Source organism: Carcharhinus amblyrhynchos, chromosome 9, assembly GCF_965287045.1.
Source record: "Carcharhinus amblyrhynchos chromosome 9, sCarAmb.v2.hapA, whole genome shotgun sequence".
Lineage (NCBI taxonomy): Eukaryota > Metazoa > Chordata > Chondrichthyes > Carcharhiniformes > Carcharhinidae > Carcharhinus > Carcharhinus amblyrhynchos.
This window is the reverse complement of record NC_137332.1, coordinates 21,444,934-21,469,384: the sequence shown is the minus strand read 5'-3', so window position 1 is coordinate 21,469,384 and position 24,451 is coordinate 21,444,934. Positions and strand designations below refer to the sequence as shown.

Genomic DNA, 24,451 nt, shown 5'->3' with positions numbered 1-24,451 from the left:
CACTGAGCTAGTGTTTAACGGGTTTTGAGGGAGGGTCCCACACTTTTACCACCCTGTATACCATAAATGTTGATTCTCTGCTAACGCAACTTGTTTTCATCTCAAATGTTTGCTGAGGTCATGGTATGGATGAAAAGGAATACAAGATGCAATGTTACTGATGGATGTGGAACTCAGAATGCACAATTGGAAAAAACTAAGTTCTCCAGCTGTGTGATGACCTTTATATACACACACCAGTATGATTTAGCATACCTAAAAGCCTTATGATAATATTTATAAACACTATCAAATTTTAAAGCAAATGTATTATTAAAGCATAATAAATAGCCTGCTGTTCCGTTACCCTTTGCTCAAAATTTTGGCATTATTTCCGTAGCATCACATGGGGTGTGCAACGCTTCAAGAAGTTGGCTTGCTTGCATCTTCTCCAGGGCAATTAGAGATGGACAATGCTGGTCTTGCCAGCAATCCTTATGTTCATGAACATACAACTCCCAGAAAGAAAAGGTAGTTGGCCACATATCTATATTCTTCTTTCTGTTACAGCGTTGTGGCTAGCTGTATAGCAGGTGCTAAGTTCAACTCAACGCCCAAATGCAGTGAGAAAACAGCATATTTTCTCTCGAGATCTTACCACACTGTCACAAAAACATCCTACTATTTTTTAAGATTTTGCCCTCAATTTCACTTCCCTAACTTTAAGCTTTTTTGAATTAGCATGTGTCATTTCTGAAAAACTTGAAGTGAAGGTCTTCAATTAATACCACTCGGTACCAAACAGCAGGTGATGAGTAAAATCAAGAATGTGCATCTTGAAAGCCCAAAAGATACGGAAATTTGGAAGGAAGGGAATTCCATATGAAAGGACAACAAAGGACTTAGAACAAAACATTGTGAGGATTCACAGAAATTGGAGGGTGTATTTACAGCTTAGAAGAAGAGGAAAATTCAGAGGCGCACTAACCATAAGTACACGTGGTAGACAGCAGCTCAAAGTGCACTGTGTGCAAGGCAGAAAGGTGTTTGGTGAACATACAGCATGTGGAAAGAGAGACTGAGGAACAGAGTGACAGGAGAATACAAACCGATCACACCCCAAATTGGAAGGGTCTCAAATATATTTTTTCACAACAGTACGGATTTAGAATTTATACATAAATGGTCCTCATTACCTGACTGCCTGGCAACGTTCAGCCGTTCCTCCCAGTCGTCCAACTGTCCCAAACATTTGGATAAGAATGTCTGTGCACAAATGCAATCCAGTGGCAGGACTTCATTGTTGTGTCCAACACGTAGGATAGGATCCACAACTATAAAGCCCGAACTAATCTTTTGATTATTTCTTTAAAAATAAACAGAAGGTACACACAGTTATTATATGCTTCCTCAATGGTTGTTGGAATTACGTTATGTTTGAGCAAAATCAAATAAACAAGCATCTTCCCATTCAAATTCCCATTTCATCATCCCACCTCCAAGAAATTCATCCTTGTACGACACACAGTTGTAATACAATGCTGTTTATGAAAAATGTATTGGCATTGAGGCATATGCATACATCAACACTTCACGACAATGCAATTTTCTGATAAATTATACTGACTGTGCAATGAAAAAGCTACTTTGTGATTTCCATTATGTCAGAAACATCCTTATTCTCTTTCCTTGTCATGCTGTGCAGCTTTGAATGAGATTTCCTTATTCCAAGGACTACAGAAAGCTTCCTCTACTGCACAATGCTTCTCATGTAGAGCTAGCAATTCTCAAACAATAGCAGAAAAGCAAACTTAAAGATCAAAATGAATTAATCTTTTAGTCGGGAATCCACTTAGCTTACTTCAGTTAAAAGATCACGAAAGCACCAAATGTAAGATCATTCTTCCCCAAAGTGGAGAACATTTACAGAAAGATGATTTGGCAGTAATTTTACTGAAATTGACTTCTAAACAAGAAATTAAAATTGAACATCAATTACAAATGATATGCATAACCTTGTCTTTCTGGGGATAAGTCAACTAGAAATCAAGGAGGGGCAGCACGGTGGCATACTGGTTAGCACTGCTGCCTCACAGCTCCAAAGACCTGCGTTTGATTCCCATCCTGGGTCACTCGTGGCATCTGCACGTTCTCCGTGTCTGCATGGGATTCTTCCGGGTACTCCGGTTTCCTCCCATTGTCTGAAAGACATGCTGATTAGGTGCATTGGTCATGCTAAATTCTCCCTCAGTGTACCCGAACAGGCGCCAGGGTGTGGCAACTAGGGGATTTTCACAATAACTTCATTGCAGTGTTAATGTAAGCCTACTTTGACACTTACAAATCAACAAATAAATATGAATCACAAGATCCACAGATCTTGTGATTCGTATTTTTAGAGATATCCTGTTCAAAAATTGAATGTTGGAAATGGGTACAGGATCAGATGTAACACAAACTGATCCAACATTGCTATCTTCACCATTACAAAATATTTCATACCCAGGCATTTCAAGAAGTTAAACTGCCTCACTTGTAAATTTATATCAACTTTGAAAACAAAGGTCGAAGAATGGTTCCTTTTTCACATTCACAGAATGATGTGGGTAGGCCAGCATTTGTTGCCCATCCCCAATTACTGTTGAGTAGGTGGTAGTAGTGAGCAGTCTTCTTGAACCATTGCTGTCCATCAGGTGCAGGTACACCCACAGTGCTTACAGGAAGGTATTGGCAATATAGTTCAAAGTGAAGACTTGGTGGGGAACTTGTGTGGAAATACCACCATCTGCATTGGCTGCACATATCCTTTCGGATGGTAAAAGTCAAAGGTTTGGAAGATGAAATTAAGGGAGTCTTGCAGTGCATCTTTGTAGATGTACACATTGCTGCCACTGTGCAACTGGTGGAGGGAGGGAATGTTGGGTGCCAATCAGCAAATTGCTTTGTCCTGGATGGCACAGAGCTTCTTTCTTGAGTGTTGTTGTAACTACACTCATCCTGGGTCGTGCCTTAAAAATGATGGACAGGCTTTGGAGAGTCAGGAAACAAGTTACTTGCTGTGAAATTCCCAACCTCTGACCTGCTCTTTTAACCACAGTATGTTTACAGCTGGTCCAATGCAGTTTCTGGTCAGTGGTAACTCTGAGGATGCTGAGAGTGCAGGATTCAGCAACGAACGCCAAGGGGAGATGGTTAGATTCTTTGTTGAAAATTATCATTTTGATAAAAGAAATACAACTCTGCAACCTTGTGCAGTTGGTAAAACATCTGGGGGGGCGATTTAGCAGGCATTCACTGGGCACCATGGCCTACACAGAGATAGGATTTCTGGAGTCATCAGCTCCGTGCCAGAAATAGGCACAAAGCTGACTTAAACATTCTAAATTGAATTTTAATGCCATTAGCGGACCTGGGATTGAATTCTCCAGGTCTGCGAGCATCTCCTCCCTCTTGCCAGGGTTGGTTTACTCCAGCAGAGTTTACACCAACTCTCCATTGATGAGGAACTGGCGGTCAACCACATGGAGTGAAGGAAGACCATGGAGGCCCTCACAGGAGGTCCCGGGCAAGAGGGTGCCATCTGGGCACTGCCAGCCTGCCCCCCCAAACACTGCCCAAGTGACAGTGCCCAAGGGATACACTGACACTAGCAATTGGGCAGTGCCAAAGGGGCAGAGACAATCAGTGCGGGGGGGGGGGCGGGGAGGTGGGAAAGGGTCCTGCTGCCACTCTGCACTTGGGATCAGTGAATTGTGGGCAGAGGGAGGGAGGTGGGTGATTGGGGCAATTGCAACTGGGAGGGGACATTGGGGCTGGCCAAAGTAGGACCCAGGACACCAGTGACCGGGGAGTGAGGGGAGTCAGCAAGCCAGCAATGGGGGTGGGTGGGGGGGGGGGGTTGTTGCAGGGCTGTCCAGTGATCGGAAGGCCAGCAGTGTGGGGCTACTGTGCATGCACTGATCTCGGTGCTGATTAATCAGCACATGAGCAGTGGCCCACTCAGTGCTACGCTGCCGGCCCCTCGGGCAGGAATTGGGCCCACCCACGATCTTCAATGTGAAGCTTTCTAGAGCACTCTGCAGTGCTCAGAGCGTGGGGAATTCATTTTGAAAATCCCACTAAAAAAACGAGCGGGATTTACTCCCGTTTTTACACAAATTCGGCACTTATAATGTCTTTGGGAGAATCAGTCCACTGGTGGGGCAGTGAGGGGGAAAGCTGGAGTTGTTACAAGATGGATCCAAGTGAAAATTGGACTCTGCCTCATAACTGGCAAAATCCATTTTTAAGGTAAGTTGGCAAATTTGCTACCTAGTCTACAACACAGCCTACAAGCCAGAAAGATGGCACGATTGATAACTGAATTCCAACAATGTGGTGCTTAAGATTGTTATCCCTTGGCTAAGGAATGAAAAGAAAACCAGCTAATGTTCCTGCTCTGTTGCCATTCACCTCTTGGAAGAAAGTGCGTATTTAAGAATGTCACACGAAGACTGATCAGGCTCATTGACAGCAGTTTCCAGCTAAGTACTCGGCAGTCCCTCACTGCTCAGATCCAATAGATTGTTATTGGAGACGATTTCAGAAACTAACTGACTGATGGTTTTTCAACCATACTTGTACCACCAGAATGATTCAGCATCCTTACGAGAGAACACTGCGTGGGTCTGGCAAACGTAAAGTGGACCGTGAAAGCAATGAGCTTTATATCTTTAGATCAGAAAACTTCATTCAGGCTCACCCATGGCTAACAAAAAATTGAAAGGATCCAGACATCTGCAGGTCAACACCACAGTATCTATCAGAGTCATCTCCTCTTGCTGGATTTTGCCACTCCAATAACTGAAGATTATGACGGTCAAAACTGTCTCCATCAGCTGGGTAGTTGGTGTGCACATGGACATCCTTCCCTTGCAAAGATGGACCAAGGCGAAACTGCAATTCATATCCTGAAGACAAGAACAGAAAAATAAAGCATAGTCAATTTTATTTTGGTTGCAAACGATCTAGAACATCTTCTTGCATGTGAATGTAAATGACATCGCTTATCATTACCAATGTTCTACAAACTTCAGACTAAAAGCAAATTCTAGCTGTTAATCATCAACTAGGCAGACAAGAACTTTTCTTTATTCAAGGTAATAAAGAATACTCATTGGAAGAGAAATAAAGACTCACACTTGTATAGTGCCATACACACTTTTCATCAACTCTTTAGAACAATTCACACACAATAAATTGATGGACATTCTGAGCACAGCCAGACTCCAAAAACATATTTAAGAATGTGACATTCATGTAACAATATGTAGAGAAAGTGTTTTTTCCATTGCTGTGTTGGTTAGGACATCAGGAAAATGCCCCAATAAAAGCAAAATACTGCAGATGCGGGAAATCTGAAATAAAAACAGAAAATGCTGGATATACTCATTGGGTCTGGCAGCATCTGCAGAGAGAAACAGGGTTAAGGTTTTGGATCTAAATGGCCCGGCTACAGAACTGAACTGTTCTGTTTTTCCAAACAGCATCTTTGAACCTTCACCATCCATGTAAACAAACCAGGTGGAAGTTTAAAATTTTACCAATGGAAAGCACTTACAGAAATGTGAAACCACAATAAAGAATCAGGCAGGTAAGGGCTGAAACTTTACCACCTTGCCCCCCAACTCCCCTCACCCCTCAAGAATCAGAGCTGGCGAGATTCTGACAATGAAAGTGTCCATTGATGTTGTACAGGAATTTCTGGTCTCTCCCAACCAAGGCTGTAAAATCACATCCAAGATGTTCACATTTTGGAACAGGGCTTCAGTCTTTTCTGTGACAAGAATGCTTAGCCAAGTGGACACTTTCACCATTCATGTCAGCCAAAATTCCGCAGAACTAACATATCAAAGATCTGTCCATATTACCTTTCCATGATTGTATGTCTGAACACTATAGTTTGAAGAAACTAATTTATTTGATTTGATCCAACACACTTCATTATAAAAAAGGGAAATGGATGGAAATCAAGTGTAAATGAAAGGGACAGAAGCTGGGAGCAGTGAACAAGGGAGGAAAACAAGCTTGGAAAAGCACTTTGCGATGGCAGGAAACGAAGAGTGCAAGAAAGTTTCTGTACTTATATTGCACCTTTCATGGTATCAGGGTTACCAAAGCATTTCACAGCCAAAGAAATGTTTTTGAACAGTTGTCACAGTTAAAACGTAGCAAAAAGTCAACTTGTGCACAGTAAGGTCTGCAAAATAAATAAACAGCCAAATAGTTCGCTTTAAGAAAAAGCAAAGTACTTGCTAGAAAAATATTGCCCAGGGGATAACTGGAGAACTCCCTTGTTGTTCCTGGAATAGTGCCATGAAATCTTTGATGTATACACAAGCAGCGGAAACAGGGTCTCTGTTTAATATCTCAGTTGAAAGACAACACCTCCAAAAATACAGGACTCACTTAGTGACGGATTAATGTGTTCGCCGATACAAGCCTCTTAAGTCTCTGGAATGGAACTTAAACCTACTTCGGCACAACTAAAACTTCTTTCATAATTTGGCACCTAAGCCAAAGCTAACTCACTGACTGATGATACAAGGAATAAAGTACCAGAAAGAAATAGGGGAAAATATGTTAATGTGGGCTGGAAGGGGCAAGAGAAAAAGAAAATGCTGGGTCAAATGGAAAAATGCAAATTTTAAATCCAACTGGATTGGCGAACACAATCACAATGGTGTGTATGTAAACTGTCAGAAGATAAAACTGGAAGCATACAAAGCACACCTCCATAAAAGACGTCAGGGGTTAAGACAGACTACAATATATCTAAACTGTTTGGAAGGGAACTGGAGCTGGGGCTGAATGTTAGAGAATGACTTGAGGCAGATTTCAGTCTGATTCAGTCCACTGAAAATTCAAATGTTACTTTCTTCCTTGTTTAACATTAAAACATTATTAGGTCAAAGCGAAAAATGCTGAAGGTTAATCATCTGTTTTTGATTATTTTCTAGATAAGCACTTATCGCTGGGAGCCCCAATTCACCAGTAATCTTGAACCTTCCACATTTTGACTTCCCCTTAATCTTATTTTATTCATACTCCCAAATGAAGAAATACTGAATAAAGGTCACGTCCCAGATCACTGAATTAGAGAATCCCTACAATGCAGAAGGAGGACGTTTTGGTCCATCGAGCCTACATGGACAACAATCCCATCCTGGCTCTATTTCTTAACCCCATGTATTTACCCCACTAATTCTCCTGACACTAAGAGGTAATTTAGCATGGCTAATCAACCTAACCCGCACATCCTTGGAGTGTGAGGAGGTGATGGCTCAGTGGTATTGTCGCTTGATTATTAATCCAGAAACTCAGCTAATATTCTGAAGACCCGGCTTCGAATCTAGCCATGGCAGGTGGTGGACTTTGAATTCCATTTTAAAAAAATCTGAAATTAAGAATCTAATGATGACCACGAAACCACTGTCGATTGTCGGAAAAACCCATCTGGTATTCTAATATCCCCTTTAGGGATGGAAATCTGCTGTCCTTACCCGGATTGGCCTACATGTGACATCAGAGCTACAGCAATGTGGTTGACTTCCAACAGCCCTCTGAACAAGGGCAGCTGGGGATGGGCAATAAATGTTGGATGAGGAGGAGGATCGCACTTCAGGTGAGGGGCAAAATTGAGAAGGCAGGCCTTCATGAATGACCTCAGTTGGTACAGGAATTCAACCCACAATGTTGCCATCGCTCTGCATCATGAACTATCCATCCAGCCAACTGAGCTAACCAACTCCCCAGAAATACAAGTAACAACTCAAACAGTCCCATCTGTTTGCAGAGATGTAATCACAAAACGGTTTCTAGTCAAAGGAGGAAGTGGTATTTAAAAATCTTGATTGAAGAGATGGAGCAGTTAAGAGGACAAGAGCCAGAAATCTTTATGAAGGAAGCTTCAATGACAAGAAGTGCTGGTGATTGAAAGCACTGCAAATAACAGTCGGGTGAATAAGGCAGGGTCAGAGGAATTGAGAATTTTGACATTGCAGGGCTGGTGGAGATTACAGAAAAAGCTAGTAATATCATGAAGGGATTTAAAAATGAGAGTAATAACTTAAAATTTGAAACGTTGGAGCCAATATAGGTCAGCAAGCAACAGTTGTGAAGGGTGAGCAGGACCTCAAGATATTATACAGGCAGCAGAGTTGAATGAGTACAAGTTTAAAGGTGACGATAGAATTGAAGGGCCAGCTCGGAGGGTTTTGGAGGTTACAAACAGTACGTGAGTTTCAGAGGTAGATGAGCAAGATGAAGTGGAAACAAGTGATGCTTCCAAGGTGGAGCTGACGGAATTGGAAACTCAACTTAAGGTCAGATCTGGCACTAAGAAAGAGTCTGGCTCAGCCTTAGAGTGAACAGAGAAAAGGATTCGATTCATGGGATGCTGGCTAAGCGGAATTGTTCCTGTCCTCCCAGTGTCAACTGTATAAAATTGAGACTCATTCAAGAATATGCTGAAAAAGAAGTCTTACAACACAAAAGCAGTGGAGGAATAAGTAGATCTGATGCCAACATTCACACAGAAGATCATCCCATGTCCTTGGATTATGGTGCCAGAAAGCAGCATGCAGATGCAAGGGGCGGGTGCATCGTCATGGAGAGTGATGCTTCACGTAGGAATGAAAAACAGATACCATTGCTGGAGATGCTCTGGATACAAACAAATCAGAGGATGTTGCTCATGACTTCAGTTAATGCAGTTTTAGAACAAGTGCCAGGGTGGACTGGAGAGATTCAACAAGAGTTGCAAGAGAGAGAGAGAGAGAATGTATAGGTAGACCGCAACGTCAAGGACTTAGGAAAGGGAAGTCTGGAACAGGGAATGGTTTGCAAGGACAGAGAAGTTGAAAGGAAATTTTTTGGTGGATTCAAAAGGAGGAGGACAATACCTGAACAAAGCTGCAATTTATAACATCAATTAGAACATAGAACACTACAGCACAAACAGGCCCTTCGGCCCACGAGTTGCGCCGATCACACCACCTACCAACCTACAGACCTATCTATAACCCTCAATCTCATTAAACCCCATATACTCATCCAGAAGTCTTATAAAAGACCCCAGCGAGTTCGCCTCCACCACCACTGACGGCAGCCGATTCCATTCACTCACCACCCTCTGAGTGAAAAACTTACCCCTGACATCACTTCTGAACTTCCCTCCCTGCACCTTAAATCTGTGTCCTCTCGTAGCAACCATTTCAACCCGGGGAAATAGCCTCTGAGAGTCCACCCTATCTATTCCTCTCAACATTTTGTAAACTTCTATCAGGTCGCCTCTCAACCTTCGTCTCTCCAGGGAAAAGAGTCCCAGCTCCCTCAACCTAACTTCATAAGGCATGCCTCCCAGTCCAGGCAACATCCTTGTAAATCTCCTCTGTACCCTCTCAATAGCTTCTACATCTTTCCTATAGTGAGGCGACCAGAACTGCGCACAATACTCTAAATGAGGCCTGACAAGGGTCTTATAAAGTTGCAGCATTACCTCCCGACTCCTAAACTCAATCCCTCGATTAATGAAGGCCAGTACACCATACGCCTTCTTGACCACCTCCTCCACCTGCGAGGCCGATTTAAGAGTCCTGTGGACCCGGACCCCAAGATCCTTCTGCTCTTCAACACTACTCAGACTTCTGCCCTTGATAGTGTACTCGTTCATCCCGTTGGTTCTGCCAAAATGGACGACTACACATTTATCCGCGTTGAAGTCCATCTGCCACTTCTCCACCCAGTCCTGCATCCTATGTCCTGCTGCAACTTTTGCCATCCTTCCAGACCATCCACAACACCACCGACCTTAGTGTCATCAGCGAACTTACTTACTCATCCCTCCACTTCCTCATCCAGGTCATTTATGAAAATGACAAACAACAAGGGTCCCAGAACAGATCCTTGAGGCACTCCGCTGGTGACTGACCTCCATTCAGAAAAAGCCCCATCCACAACCACTCTCTGCCTTCTGCAGGCAAGCCAGTTCTGAATCCACAAGGCCAAAGGCCCTTGGATCCCATGCCCTCTCACCTTCTCAAGAAGTCTTGCATGGGGGACCTTATCAAACGCCTTGCTGAAGTCCATGTACACTACGTCCACGGCACTTCCTTCGTCAATGTGTTCAGTCACATTATCGAAGAACTCAACTAGGCTTGTAAGGCACGACCTGCCCTTGACAAATCCATGCTGACTATTCCTGATCATGTCAAACCTCTCCAAATGTTCGTAAATCTTGTCCCTCAGAAGCCTCTCCATCAGCTTACCAACCACTGAGGTCAGACTCACCGGTCGGTAATTTCCCGGGCTATCTCTGTTCCCTTTCTTGAAAATAGGAACTACATCCGCAATCCTCCAATCCTCTGGAACCTCTCCCGTCTCCATTGACGACGCAAAGATCATCGCCAGGGGCTCTGCAATCTCTTCCCTCGCCTCCCACAGTATCCTGGGGTACATCCCATCTGGTCCAGGCGACTTATCTACCTTGATAGAATTCAAAAGTTCCAACACATCCTCCTCCTTAATATTCATGTACTCAATCTTTTCCATCTGCTGCAAATCCATAACAAAATCTCCCAGATCAGCTTCCACTGTGAATACTGAGGCGAAGTACTCGTTAAGCACCTCTGCCATTTCTTCTGGTTCCACACAAACCTTTCCCCCCTCACCTTTTATAGGTCCTATCCCTTCTCTTCTTATCCTTTTACCTTTCACATATTTATAGAAGGCCTTGGGATTCTCCTTAATCTTACCCGCCAAGGTCTTCTCATGACCCCTTCTGGCTCTCCTAATTTCCCTTTTAAGTTCCTTCCTACAGTCCTTATACTCCTCAAGATCTTTAACCTCTCCTAATTCCCTGAACCTCTTGTACACCTTCCTTTTCCTCCTGACTTGGTTCAACACAGCCTTTGTGCACCACGGTTCCCGCGACCTACCAAAACCCCCTTGTCTCATCGGAACGTTGTCATTCAGAGCTCCAGACACACATTCCTTGAATATCTGCCACCTTCCTTCGGTACTTTTCCCTAAGAGTGCCTCCTTCCAGTTTATTTGTCCAAGTAACTTCCTGACTTCTTCGTATCTCCCCTTACCCCAGACAAACACCTTCCTAGCCTGCCTGATCCTATCTCATTCCAATGCAATTGTGAAGGAGATAGAATTATGGTCACCATTTCCAAGATGCTCTCCTACCGAAAGATCCATCACCTGCCCTGGTTCATTCGCCAGTACCAGGTCAAGTACAGCCTCTCCCCTCGTAGGCTTATCCACATACTGTGTCAGGAAACCTTCCTGAACACACCTAACAAACTCCTCCCCATCCAAACCCCTTACCCTAAGGATATTCCAGTCGATGTTTGGGAAATTGAAGTCTCCCATCACGACAACTCCGTTATTAATACATCTCTCCAGAATCTGTTTCCCTATTTGCACTTCAACTTCCCTGTCACTATTGGGCAGCCTATAGAATACACCCAGCAAAGTTTTCAACCCTTTGCTGTTTGTAACTTCCACCCACAGAGATTCTGTAGACAGTCCCTCCACAACATCCTCTTTCTCTGCAGCCATGACACTGTCCCTGATCAACAGTGCCACTCCACCACCCCTTCTGCCACCCTCCCTGTCCTTCCTGAAGCACCTGAAGCCTGGCACCTGAAGTACCCAGTCCTGTCCCTGAGACATCCAAGTCTCCGTAATGGCCACCACATCACAATCCCAAACAGCAATCCACGCCCTAAGCTCATCTACCTTATTCACTACACTCCTTGCATTAAAATATATACACTTCAGCCCCTCAGTCTGGGCATTTCCCATCTCCACCGCCTGTCTAACCTCCCTCCCATACTGCCTGCGGTCCTCCCCTACCTGGGAGCGAACCTCCTCCGTCCCAGTTTCCCCATCACAGTTCCCTCCCCCCATCCTTTCTACTTTAAAGTCCCCCCGGTAGCCTTAGCCAGTCTTCCCGCCAAGATATTAGTCCCCCTGGTATTTAAGTGCCACCCGTCCTTACTATACAGGTCCCACCTACCCCTAAAGAGGTCCCAGTGATCTAGGAACCGAAATCCCTGCCCTCTACACCAGTCCCTCAGCCACGCATTCACCCTCCACCTCATTTCATTTCTTCCCTCATTCTCCCATGGCACAGGCAGCAATCCTGAGATTACTACCTTCGCTTTTCTCTTCCTCAGCTGCCTACCCAGTTCCCTATAGTCCCTTTTCACGAGTGCCTCCCTCTTCTTACCTACGTCAGTAGTACCTATATGTACTACAACCTCTGGTTCCTCACCCTCCCCTTTCAGGATGTCTGGGACCCGCCCAGAGACATCCCGGATCCCAGCCCCAGGGAGACAAACCACCATCCGCGACTCCCTTCTACGTCCACAAAAACGCCTGTCTGCGCCCCTCACTGTGGAGTCCCCTATTAACACTACCTTTGTGCTTCCCTTTTTGATTTTTTGGCTCACTGGCTCAGCTCCAGAGACCTGGCCACCGCTTCCTCCCTCAGATGAGCTGTCCCCCCTCAGTAGTACTCAGGCCGGAGTACTTATTTTGAAGGGGGACATCCACCGGAGTGCTCTCCATCACCCGTGTTTTCCCCTTCCTAATAGTTACCCAAGTGCCCTCATCCCGTTGCCCTGGTGTGACTACCTGCTGGTAGCTCCTATCTATAACCTCCTCACTCTCCTGAACGAGCCGAAGGTCCTCGAGCTGCATTTGCAGCTCCTTAACCTGGTTTCGTAGGGCCTGCAGCTCCACACACCGAGCACAGGTGTGGATGTCTGGCAGGCCAGGAGCCTCCAAGACCTCCCACATGTTGCATTGGCAGCAACATACAGGTCTCACACTCATACTTACCCCTTATAGCAACCCAGAGGAAAAAGTAAAAAAAAACTTATAACTTACCTTATCTCTTGGCCCTGTGAGCCAAAGCCCTTAACAGCACACACAAAAACAAAAGCAGTCTTACCAGCTCTCTGACACAGCCCCTCTCTCTCTTTTTTTTAGGTTAGGGGAGGGGGGAGGGCTGGGATACTCTACCTGTGCAGAGTATCGGGAATCCCCTCCGGTCTAATTTATAGTAGGGTGAAAAAAAAACGTGACCCGAGTGCTCTCTCAACTACTTCCGGGGTCAAACCGGAACCCCCACTAAACAAAGTTAGTTTTTAAAAGAAAGAAAAAGTTGCTGAACTCACCCACAAGCTCTCCACTCGCAAATCGCAGCCTCTCTTCAGTGCTCCCATGGAACAATTGTGGCATGGTGGCACAGTGATTAGCACTACAGCCTCACAGTGCCAGGCACCCTGGTTCAGTACCCCACTAAGATCACTGCCTGTGTGGAGTTTGCATGTTCTCTCCGTGTCTGTGTGGGTTTCCTCTGGGTACACAGGTTTCCTCCCACAGTCCAAAAGAAGTGCTGGTTAAGTGCACTGGCTGCACTAAATTCTCCCTCAGTGTACCGAACAGGTGCTCAGTGTGGCAACTAAGGGATTTTCACAGTAACTGCATTGCAGTGTTAATGTAAGCCTACTTATGATAAATAAATAAACTTTAGGAAGAGAAGCTGGTTATAGAGTGACACAGTTTTACAGCAGAGAATTTTGGCCCATCATGTCTGCACCGGCCATCAAGCATCCATCTGTCCAAATCACATTATCCGACACTTGATCTGTAGCCTTGTATGCCATGACATTTCAAGTGTTCATCTAAGTGTTCCTTAAATGAAAGTTGGTAGAATAATGGGAAGGCCGAATCAAAGCAGCAAGAGACAACTTGCAATGAGCAAGATGAATACAACAGGCTTGGGAACAGACAAGTTAGAGAAAGACAAAGTTCCAGCCTCTGCAAGTCCTATCAAAATTGAAACAGCAGGCCATTGAGGACTGACAGATGCAAAACCAGGCAGCTTATGTCATACCTATCAAAACTAATTAAAACAAAATACACAAACTATGAGGCTTCCACGCTGGCCTCTAAAAAAACCACATGATATGAACATTGGCAGGCGCCCAGATTCTAAAAAAAGGTCTACTCCCAGAATAATGCTGGATGTCTGGACTCAATAGGTAGCTCCTTTACTTGCAAGATACATTTCCCCAATTTCCCCTGTTAGCGTATGCCTGAGGTTGAGAAAGATCTGGATGTCCCAGTGCAGGATTCACAAGAGGCTAGTATTTAGGTACAATAAATAATTAGGAAAGCTAATAGAATGTTACTGTTTATTTGGAAGGAAATTGAATAAACAAGTAGGGAGGTTATGCTCCAGTTTTACCGGACACCGATGAAGAAGCCACATCTGGGAGTGCTGTGTACTCCTTGTTTAAGGTTTCCTTATTTAAGGATGTAAATGCATTAGAAGCAGTTCAGAAAAAGTTTACTAAACTAATACCAGAAATGGACAGGTTGACTTATGAGGAAAGGCTGGACAACGTAGGTTGGTATCTAATGGAGTTTAGAAGACTAAGAGGCAAGTTGATTGAAACCTGTAAGATCCTGAGGGGTCTTGACAGGTTGGACGTGAAGATGATGTTTCCTCTTGTGTTTAAAATTACTGTTTAAAATTAAAGGTTCACAAATTTAGAACAGAGGTGAGAATTTTTTCTTTAAGGTATAAGTCTTTGGAACTCCCATCCCCAAAAGGTGTTGGAAGCAGGGTCTTTGAATATTTTTTAAGACAGAGATAGATAGATAGATTCTTGATCTGGGGTTATCGGGAGTAGATGGGATGTTGCAATTAGATCAGTTGTGATCTTATTGAGTGACAGAGCAGACATGAGAGGCACGAGTGGCCTATTTGTGCTTCCAATTTGTATGCTGTTTTGCACCCATCTAAAAATGGGCTGGTGTATCCACTATCACCAATTCAAAAACTGGGAAATGGAATAAAACAGTAAGTGCTGAAAAACCTCAGCTGGTCAGCAGCATCTGTGGAGACAGAAACAGAGTATGACTCCTTTTCAGAACTAATGTGAGGTAGTGATGGATTTACGCTGTTGAAAAGGGGATCTGAAAGCCGGGTGATATAATGAGTTAGCAATGCCTGGACATCTTTCTACGGTCCACCTCAGATCCAGCAACCGGCAGAAACTTACAAAATAGATTCACAGACATTTACAACACAGGGTGTGGCCATTTGGCCCATCCTGCCCACTAGTTAATAAAGATGAGCCTCATGAATCCCATTTTCCAGTACTTGGTTCATAGTTCTGGAGGTTTGGCAGCACAAATGAATATTTAAATACTTTTTAAATGTTACAGGAGGGTCTGGCTCCACCAATCTTTGAGTTCCTCCACTCACTGAAAAAGTTTCTCCTCAACTCCCTTGATAGCCTTCTACCACTTACCTTAAATCTACACCCCCTGGTTACTGGTCCCTCTACTAATGAAAACAGTGTTTTCCTATCCATCCTCTCTCTCGTCCTCATCATCTTGTACACCTCACCAGGTCACTATTCAATCTCCTCATAAATCAGGCCCTCCATCCCAGCCAGCATTCTGTCACAAACCACACTGATTTATCTGCGAGGGTATCCCAACTTGAAACACCTGTTCATGGTGGTGTATAGTTTGGTTTTTGGAGTTGTGTGAAGGGTCACATGACACCCCAGTGCGAATAACCAGTCCAGCTGTCATATAACAATTATTAAAGACTATTCATTAAAAGAAATTATAGCACTGTAAGACAATTAAGTATATGAATCAATAACCACAGTTTATATATAAATGACCCTTGATGAAAAATATGTTTACGATAGCTGAACTGCTTAAGACTACCCCCCCACCACCACCACAAACAACATCCCAATTAATAAGTCTAGGAAATCAAATCCAGTTTATAGTTACCACTATACAAGGCTGAGATTAAGTCTAGAAAACATCTTTTACTAGTCCAGCCGAGGTTTAGCACTGCCTTAGCTCTAAGACTTAATCTGCTGGCTGAGAGTTGTAGACTGGTTTCTCAGGCTGTTCAATGTAAACTGGCCTATCGGTTACTAGATGTAAACAGGTCTGTCTACTTCCAATGATACTGACAATACACCTTTTTTCTTCTTTGATCTTTGTTTCTCTGTATTTGGCTGTCTGCATCCCTCAAATTCCTTGACTCTAGAAATTAGCATGTGTATGCAACCACTGATCTCTCAGCCATTTAGGCAAGTTGTTTTCTACTAATAGGTGTATTATACCCAGTTCCGACGGGATGCCTGCTAATCTTATTACTAGGAAAGTCACATCTCATCCTGCCTTTTGAATGGGGGCTACTGTTGTCGCTAGGCAGATTTCTACCTGTTGCTGGGTGGCTCGCATCCTGTCACGCTTTGTTAAATTTTTGTTCCTGCTGTTACAAGACAGATCCATGACACACTTTCTCCAATGCAAGCACGTTCTTCTTATAATGTGATCAGAACTGTATGCAGTACTCCAGTTGTGGCCTAACTAGCATGTTATACAGTTCTAGCATGACCTCTCTTCACTCAAAGGGTGGTGAATCTCTGGAATTCTCTGCCCGTTGAAGTGGTGGAGGCTGCCTCGCTAAATATTTTTAAGACGCGGGTTGATGGGTTTTTGATAGGAGAGGGGATTAAGGGTTATGGGGAGAGGGCGGGAAAGTGGAACTGAGCAGCGACAGATCAGCCATGATCTTATTGAATGGCGGGGCAGGCTCGAAGGGCTGGATGGCCTACTCCTGCTCCTATTTCTTATGTTCTTCTTATGTTCTCTGCTCTTGTATTCTGTGCCTCAGCTAATAAGGGCGAGTTATGCCATATACTCTCTTAACCGTCTTATCTGCCCTGCCACTTTCAAGGATCTGTGGATATGCACTGAAAGCTCCCTCTGATATTTAGTACTTTTTTCCAAGGTCCTGCCAATCATAGTGTAATCCTTTGTCTTGTTAGCCCACCCCAGTGCATTACCTCGCTTTTTCCAGGTTGAATTCCATTTACCAATGTGCTGACCAGCCCAGTGATATCTTCCTACAGTCTATGGTTCTCCTCCTCACTACTTATCACTCTTAATAATTTTTGTGTCATCCACAAACTTTTTGATCATATCCCCTATATTCAAGTCCAAATCATTAATGTACATCACAAATAGCTAGGATTCCAGCAGCAACCCTGTAGAGTCCCACTGGAAACAGACTTCCAGTAATAGAAACATCCCTCTACCATCACACTCTGCTTTTTGTTTCTGGATCCAATGTGCCACTTTCCTTGGGGCCCCATGGGCCCTTACTTTCTTGACCAGTCTGTCATGAGGGATCTTATCAAAAGCCTTGCTAAAGTTCATCATGTCAAATGCAATACCCACATCAACATTACTAGTTACCTCCTCAAAACATTGGACTAACCTTTATCTAACACAATCTTCCCTTAACAAGTCCATACTGATTATCCCTGATTAATCCAAGTGGAAATAGATTCTGTCCCTCCAGTTAGACTGACTGATCTATCCCTACCTCCATTGTTTTTAATAATGGGACAATATTAGCAGTCCTCTGGCACCTCACTTTATGTGGAGATGCTGGCATTGGACTGGGGTAAACACAGCATGGAAACAGGCCTTTTCAGCCCAACTTGTCCATGCCTTCCTTTTTCTAAGACCACTAAGCTAGTCTTAATTGCCCACATTTGGCCTTTATCACAACACCCATCTTACCCACGTAATTGTCTAAATGCTTTTTAAAAGACAAAACTGTACCCGCCTCTACTAATACCTCTGGCAGCTTGCTCCAGCCACTCACCACCATGTGTGAAAATCTTGCCCCTCTGGATCCTTTTGTATCTCTCTCCTTTCACCTTAAACCCATGCCCTTTAGTTTTAGATCCCTCTACCTCTGGGAAAAAATGTTGACTATCTAACAGGGGATTTGAAAATTACTCCCACTACCCTATAATTTTCTCCCTAATCAGTTTGACACCAGCACAAATGTCAAACAAAAGCGGAACCTAAATCTGCTCTTTTTTGAAAATGATTTTGCAACATTTGCTCCTGGTATATTTACAAACCATCTTCAATTCACACTCAGAAGACTCAAACTTCATCCCTGCCCTAAGTCTTGCATGAGAACCTTTGGCTACTCCTATTGCACTCGTAGCTTGCCTCAATCTCAAGTTCTCTTTTAAAATATCATTCGGGGAGACAGACAAACAGGTGCAGAGCACCTCACTTTTGACGCAAGCTCAGCTTCATGATACATGAACCCAGCTGAACCAAATGCCCAAATGCCCACGAGTTGCGCTGATCACATCAACATCTATCTATAACCCCCAATCCCATAGAAATTTCTACTCGTTTCAGTTTTAAATGAACTCAGCTTTCAGTCCAGTTAATATTTTAAAAATCCATTTATGGGATGTAGGTAATGCTGGCAGGGCCAGTGTTTATTGCCCTTAAACTGAGTGGTTTGCTAGGCTACTTAAGAGTTAATCACAGTGTCATTGGATGGGAGGTTTGTATGATGGACTGGGCTTCGTTCACGACGCTTTGTAGCTTCTCAGAGTCTTGGACAGAGCAGGAACCACACCCAGCTATGCTACAAGAAAGAATGCTTTCTATAGTGCATCTGTAAAAGTTGAAGCAAGTCATAGAGGACATGCTAAATTTCCTTTATCTTCTCAGAAAATAGAGACGTTAATGGGCTTTCTTAACTAAAGCATCAGCATGGAGGGACCAGAACAGGTTGATGATGATCTGGACACCAGAAACCTGAAGCTCTCGACCATTTCTACTTCATCCCCATTAATGTAAACAGGGGCATGTTCTCTACTATGCAGCCTGAAGTTGATGACTATCTCTTTCATTTTGTTAACATTGAGGAGGAGCTTATTGTGGCCACACCAGTTCACCAGATTCTTTATCTCTTTCCTGCACTCCGTCTCATCACTGTTTGAGATGTGACGACCCATGACAGCGGCATCATCAGCAAACTTGAAAATAGAGTTGGAGGGGAATTTGGCCACATAATCACAGGTGTACAAGGAGTATAGTAAGGGGCCGAGGACACAGCCTTGTGCAGTACCAGATCTGAGGATGGTCGTGGAGGTGGTGTTGTTGCATATTTTTACTGACTGTGGCCTGTGGGTTAGGAAGTTCAGAATCCAGTTGCAGAGGGAAGAGCCAAACCAGAGGCTGTGGAGTTTAGAAGTGGGTTTTATAGGTGTTGAAAGCTGAGCTGTAGTTGGTAAATAGGAGTCTGATATAGGTGTCTTTGTTATCTGGGTGTTCCAGGATTGAATGCAGAGGCAGAGAGATGGCATCTGCTGTGGACCTGTTGCAGTAGGTAAACTTTAGTGGATCCAGGCAATCCGGGAGTAAGGAATTGACTCGTGCCATGACTAACTTTTCAAAGCACTTCATAATGATGGATGTCAGATCCATCTGATGATAGTCATTAAGGCACGCTGCCTGGCTTTTCTTTGGAACCGGGATGATGGTCATCTTCTTGAAGCAGATAAGGATCTCAGATTGTTGTAGAGAAAGGTTGAAGATGTCTGAGAATACCCCTGCCAGCTGGTCCACTTAGGATCTGAGTGCTCGTCCAGGCACTGCATCCGGGTCAATTATCTCTCATTTCCTGTTTAATGTAATTCCCTATCGTACCATTGCAGTTTGGAGGCCTACAGACAACTTGCACTGATGTTTGTCATCCTTTGTTACTTCGTCACTTCACACAGACGTATTTTACATCTAGATGTTTGGTGCCAATATCCTTTCTCATCATTGCATTGATTTCATCCTAAATTAACAATGCCCACCTCTCTTTTCTTTTTGGCTGTCCTTCCTAAATATTGAACATCTTTAGTTCCCAGCCTTAGTCACCCTGCAGTCAAATCTTTGTAATTACAATCATATCACACCTGTTCACAAGTACTTGCACCATTAACTTGTCTACCTTATTGCAAATGCTCCATGCATTCAACTACTGTACATTTGGATGTCTTTTTAGCATTTTTACACATCTCTTTTTGTACTATTGCCCCATTTGCTGCCAAATCTATATTTCTTTTGCTTTCCATTTTTGCTTTCTACTTCTTTATCTTTGATTTCTATTTTTGCTTGTGTCTCCTCCACTCAGGTTCCCATTCCCTGCCACTTTAGTTTAAAAACCACACTACAGTATCAACAAATGCTCCTGTGAAGTTACTTGCTCCACTCTTGCTGGAGTGCAACCCATCCACCTTGTACATGTCCCATCTTTCCTAGAATTGATCCCAGTGCCTCAGGAATCCAAATGCCTCCACTCCAGCCACCTATTCATTCACTTTGTTCTCCTGTTCTTTATCTCACTAGCATGTGACACTGGAAATAAAATGAGATTACTACCTCCACTTCAGATCAGCCACGATCTTATTGAATGGCGGGGCAGGCTCGAAGGGCTAGATGGCCTCCTCCTGCTCCGATTTCTTATGTTCTTATGTTCTTTGAGGTCCTGTTTTTAAATTGATTCCCTAGCTCCCTAATTTCTGATTACAGGGCCTCAGCCCTCTTCTTACCTATATCATTGTTATGTTTCCATGCTGTAAACCTCTATGACCTCTACTGACATGGACTATGACCTCTGGCTGTTCACCATCCCTCTTCAGAATCTTCCGTCCGTCCCTGGGCCTGGTCTATATTGATGTCAGATCACAGCACTAGGGTTGATTTTTAACTTTTCTCAAATGGCTTAGTAAGTTGTACCAAACTGCTACATATAATAGATGGATTGCAGCAGTTCAAGATGGTGGGTCAGCACCACCACCTTCACAAGGGCACCTGGGGGTGGGCAACAAACACCCAGCTTTTAAAAGAATAAAAAAATCTAATGCAGAATAAGTAATAAATGGTCCAACCATTTATAGCTGTAATATATACATTTCAAATGTATCCACTATATTGAATACCTAATAAAATGGGATCTGTCCATAATTGATAGTGACATACAAATGATAGCACAACTACTCAAAAGATTCAAGTACAAGCTGCCAAAGGTAGTAGTAGAGGCAGGTACAATTTTGTCTTTTAAAAAGCATTTACACAGTTTCATGGGTCAGATGGGCATGGGGGATATGGGTCAATACGCAGGCAATTGGGACTGGCTTAGTGGTTAAAAAAGGGGTGCCATGGACAAATTGGGCCAAACGGTCTGTTTCTATGCTGTAAACCTCTATGACTATGAATAAATGACATGTAGCACAACAGTAATTTACTGCATCAAAAAACTTAAATGAAAACGTGCCCTATCATGCAAGACAACATTGAAGTTTATAAGGGTGCAAGACTTGGCAGTAAGTACAGTAAGAAGTCTCACAACATCAGGTTAAAGGCCAATAGATTTATTTGGTAGCACGAGCTTTTGGAGTGCTGCTCCTTCATTGAAGCAGTGTTCCAAAAGCTCATGCTACCAAATAAACTTGGACTTTAACCTGGTGTTAAGCACCTGCTTACTGTGCCCACCCCATTTCAACGTCGGCATCTCCACATCAACACAGTAAATGGTAATTAAGTGAAGTCAGGCTCTGTACATAAAAATCACGCAGCTTGTAGCTTCGGGAGTTGCTCTGCAATTTCAAAATCTTCAGACGGAACTAGGTTAACTACATCGCAACTTCAACAAAATGGCCATTGCAAGGAGGAATAACTGTCATTTCTAACCACAGGACAATAAAACACGACAGCTTTTGCTGACACCAATTTGAACTAAAACATTCGACGGCCTTCAAGATGCAAGTGCACTATTTATCACATGAAGCTCTGCGGCAGCAATTTTTATGACTGGTCATAGATACTGCTCCCAAATTAGATTGAGGCCAACTATCAATTGCCTCGCATCTAAATCTGCCAAAAGAAAGCTTGCATCTGCTTTCTCTCTCTCTCTCTCTCTGAGGCACACACACACACAGATCAAAAACTTTCGTTGTGCAAATGTTTGAAAAATTACAGTGCAGTCAACCAGAAGGTAAGCTCGAACAAAAGCTTGTGAAGCGACTTGACAGCGGAAGGTAGTGAGTTAAAAGCTGGTCCATCGCCTGACACTGACTTCCTTGTTTGGGCTACGTGCAACAGATGGTGTGCAAGTGCAGGTTAACTTAAACACTGACCTTGCTTGAGCCGAAAAAGTGTTCTTTCAAGCTTGTCCCATTCATTTAGTTGCAGAACCCGAACTTGCTTAGGTCGCTCCATCCTTTAAAGTGCGCGACTCTCCCCTGCAGAAAGTAAATAAAGGTTCAATCCCCGGCAAAGCCGGGCACACGGACGGGGCAATGCACCAAACCAGCCGATGCATGTTCCTACACCACCAGCTAGAGATTTCAATTCGATAAACACCAACTGAAAACTAAAAAAGCAGCAGCAACACTGAACTAACTGCAGGGACACCACCCACTCCGCCCCAGGGCAGCAAATTCCTCCCACAAGGTGTGCACACACAGGTAGGCAACAGAACAGTTAGATGACAACATTGGCCTAGGCTATAACTCAGGGGATTTCTTCAGAAATATCTCTTCACTGATGCAAGCGCCGTAGGTAACAATGCTCCGATCATCATCACTCCAGCCGCTCTGCATGAGCTGCCCTCCCGCTCCCTGTCAGCAGCGGCCCTGCTGCACTCGGCCTAAAGGGACGCACAGCTCCGCCGGAGCCTCTGCCCACAGCCCCTAGTTCCAAGCTGCTCACCTTCTCAGGGAAAGCACCGCTGCGCTCACCTTCCCTCTCCGGACACTCTCCAGTGTCAAAAGCGGCGGGAGCACCAACCACCACCCACCTCAAGGTCACCGACAGCTGGTCCGACACAGCCGCAGACCCCGCCCCTCTCCGGTCCCTCCCCTCGCCCAGATCCCGCCCCCTCCCCTGAGACTCCACCCCCTCCACACAAGATCCCTCCCATTCCCCCGATCACATCCCAGGCCCCTCCCCCTCCGCCGCTGGGCCCTCCCCCGCCGCCCCCGGGTCCCAACTCTGCCCCCATTCCAGGGACTCCGCCTCCTCCTCAGTCTCCGCCCCCTCCCGCAGACCGCTCCCCACACTGACTCCGCCCCAACCCACAGGCCCCGCCTCCTCTCCGGACCCAGACCCCGCCCCCTCCTCAGACCCCGCCCACTCCCCAGACATAAATAACCCTCGTAAGAAGTCTCACAACACCAGGTTAAAATCCAACAGGTTTATTTGGGAGCAAAACTGACGCTTTACTAGCAAGTAAACCTGTTGGACTTTAACCTGGTTTTGTGAGATTTCTTGCTGTGTTTACCCTAGTCCAACGCCGACATCTCCGCATCATAAATAACATTCCCCAGATATGTTCCTTCCCCACCCCCCCCACAAACAACAGCACGCATGCCCCACCCCCTCCCCGGGCTCCCTCCCTAGATCCCGCCCCCTTCCTGGGCCAAACACCTCCCCGTCCGCTCGTTTCCGCCTCCCCCCCCCCGCCCCGCGCCCAATCCGAGACACCCCTTCCTGCCAGGGCCCCGCCCCCTGTCTGAGATCTCACGCCGAGGCCGCCAGGCCACGCCCCTGTCCCCGAAACCCTGCATTTCACCGGCTCTCTGCCCGCCCTTCTTGCTCCCCGCGGCCACGCCTAGCCTTTAGCCTCCCCCCCGCCCCGTGCCTGAGCATTCCGCCCTCTCCCGGGGAACCCGCCCCTTTCCCCGCCCAAAATCGCTTGCTCCTCTCTCCTCATCTCACCCTGACAGGATTTGACTTTTGACCTCCGGAGAACAAGATGTCTCCTTGGCAACAGGGAGGTGGAGGAGGGGGAAGAGCAGGGTTATGATGGCGAGCGAGAGGGATTGGCGGTCTCGGGAGAACGTCTCCTCGATGCACGGGCAGCCGGCTCTCAGGGTGCTTTTCTGGGAGGAAATGGCTGCCTCGGTCTGCCCCCGGGCGCCATCGTGTTGAGGGGCACAGGAAGCTCCATTCTACCCGGTATGGGCCACCGGGTGCCATCTTGTTGAGGGGCACAGGAAAGCTCCACTCTGCTCCGTACAGGCCACCGGGCGCCATGTTTTGAGGGGCGCAGAGAAGATCCATCTGCCCCGCACAGGCCGCCTAGCGCCATCTTGTTGAGGGGCATAGGGAAGCTCAACTATGCCCGGCACAGGCCGCCGGGCGCCACCTTGGTGAGGGGCAAGAAGCTCCACTGTGCCTCATAGCAACAATACTTAACACGCTCCCCATCCGCTCCCAATGCTCTGTCCACCTACTCCATTTCCATTGCCTACATTTTGCCATATCTGAAGCCAAATGCTGTATGTTTAAATCAGATCCATCTCTGTGAATCAATCTACTGTGATGTCACTGCTATAACATAAGGCCAACTCAGCCTCAGTTATTGAAGGTCAAATTGACCTGAGACCTTCATTTGATTTGATTTACTGTCACATGTATTAGCACACAGTGAAAATCATTGCTTCTTGCACACAATCCAGACAAAGGCATACCATTCATAGAGAAGGAAAGA

General features: G+C 45.0%; 1 protein-coding gene across 1 annotated transcript in view; it reads right to left on the bottom strand.

The window, feature by feature from the left end:
* LOC145348262 (glycogen debranching enzyme-like) overlaps positions 1-22,795 on the bottom strand; it is a 100,613-nt gene extending 77,818 nt beyond the window's left edge. The window contains exons 1-4 of the mRNA XM_080196464.1: positions 22,669-22,795; positions 22,095-22,199; positions 4,721-4,928; positions 1,176-1,345 (exon numbers count right to left, since the gene is read on the bottom strand). Coding sequence (XP_080052590.1) covers positions 1,176-1,345; positions 4,721-4,928; positions 22,095-22,176 — 460 coding nt within the window. The 5' untranslated portion in view covers positions 22,177-22,199; positions 22,669-22,795. The remainder of the gene's footprint in view (positions 1-1,175; positions 1,346-4,720; positions 4,929-22,094; positions 22,200-22,668) is intronic.
* Between the last annotated feature and the right edge of the window lie 1,656 nt (positions 22,796-24,451).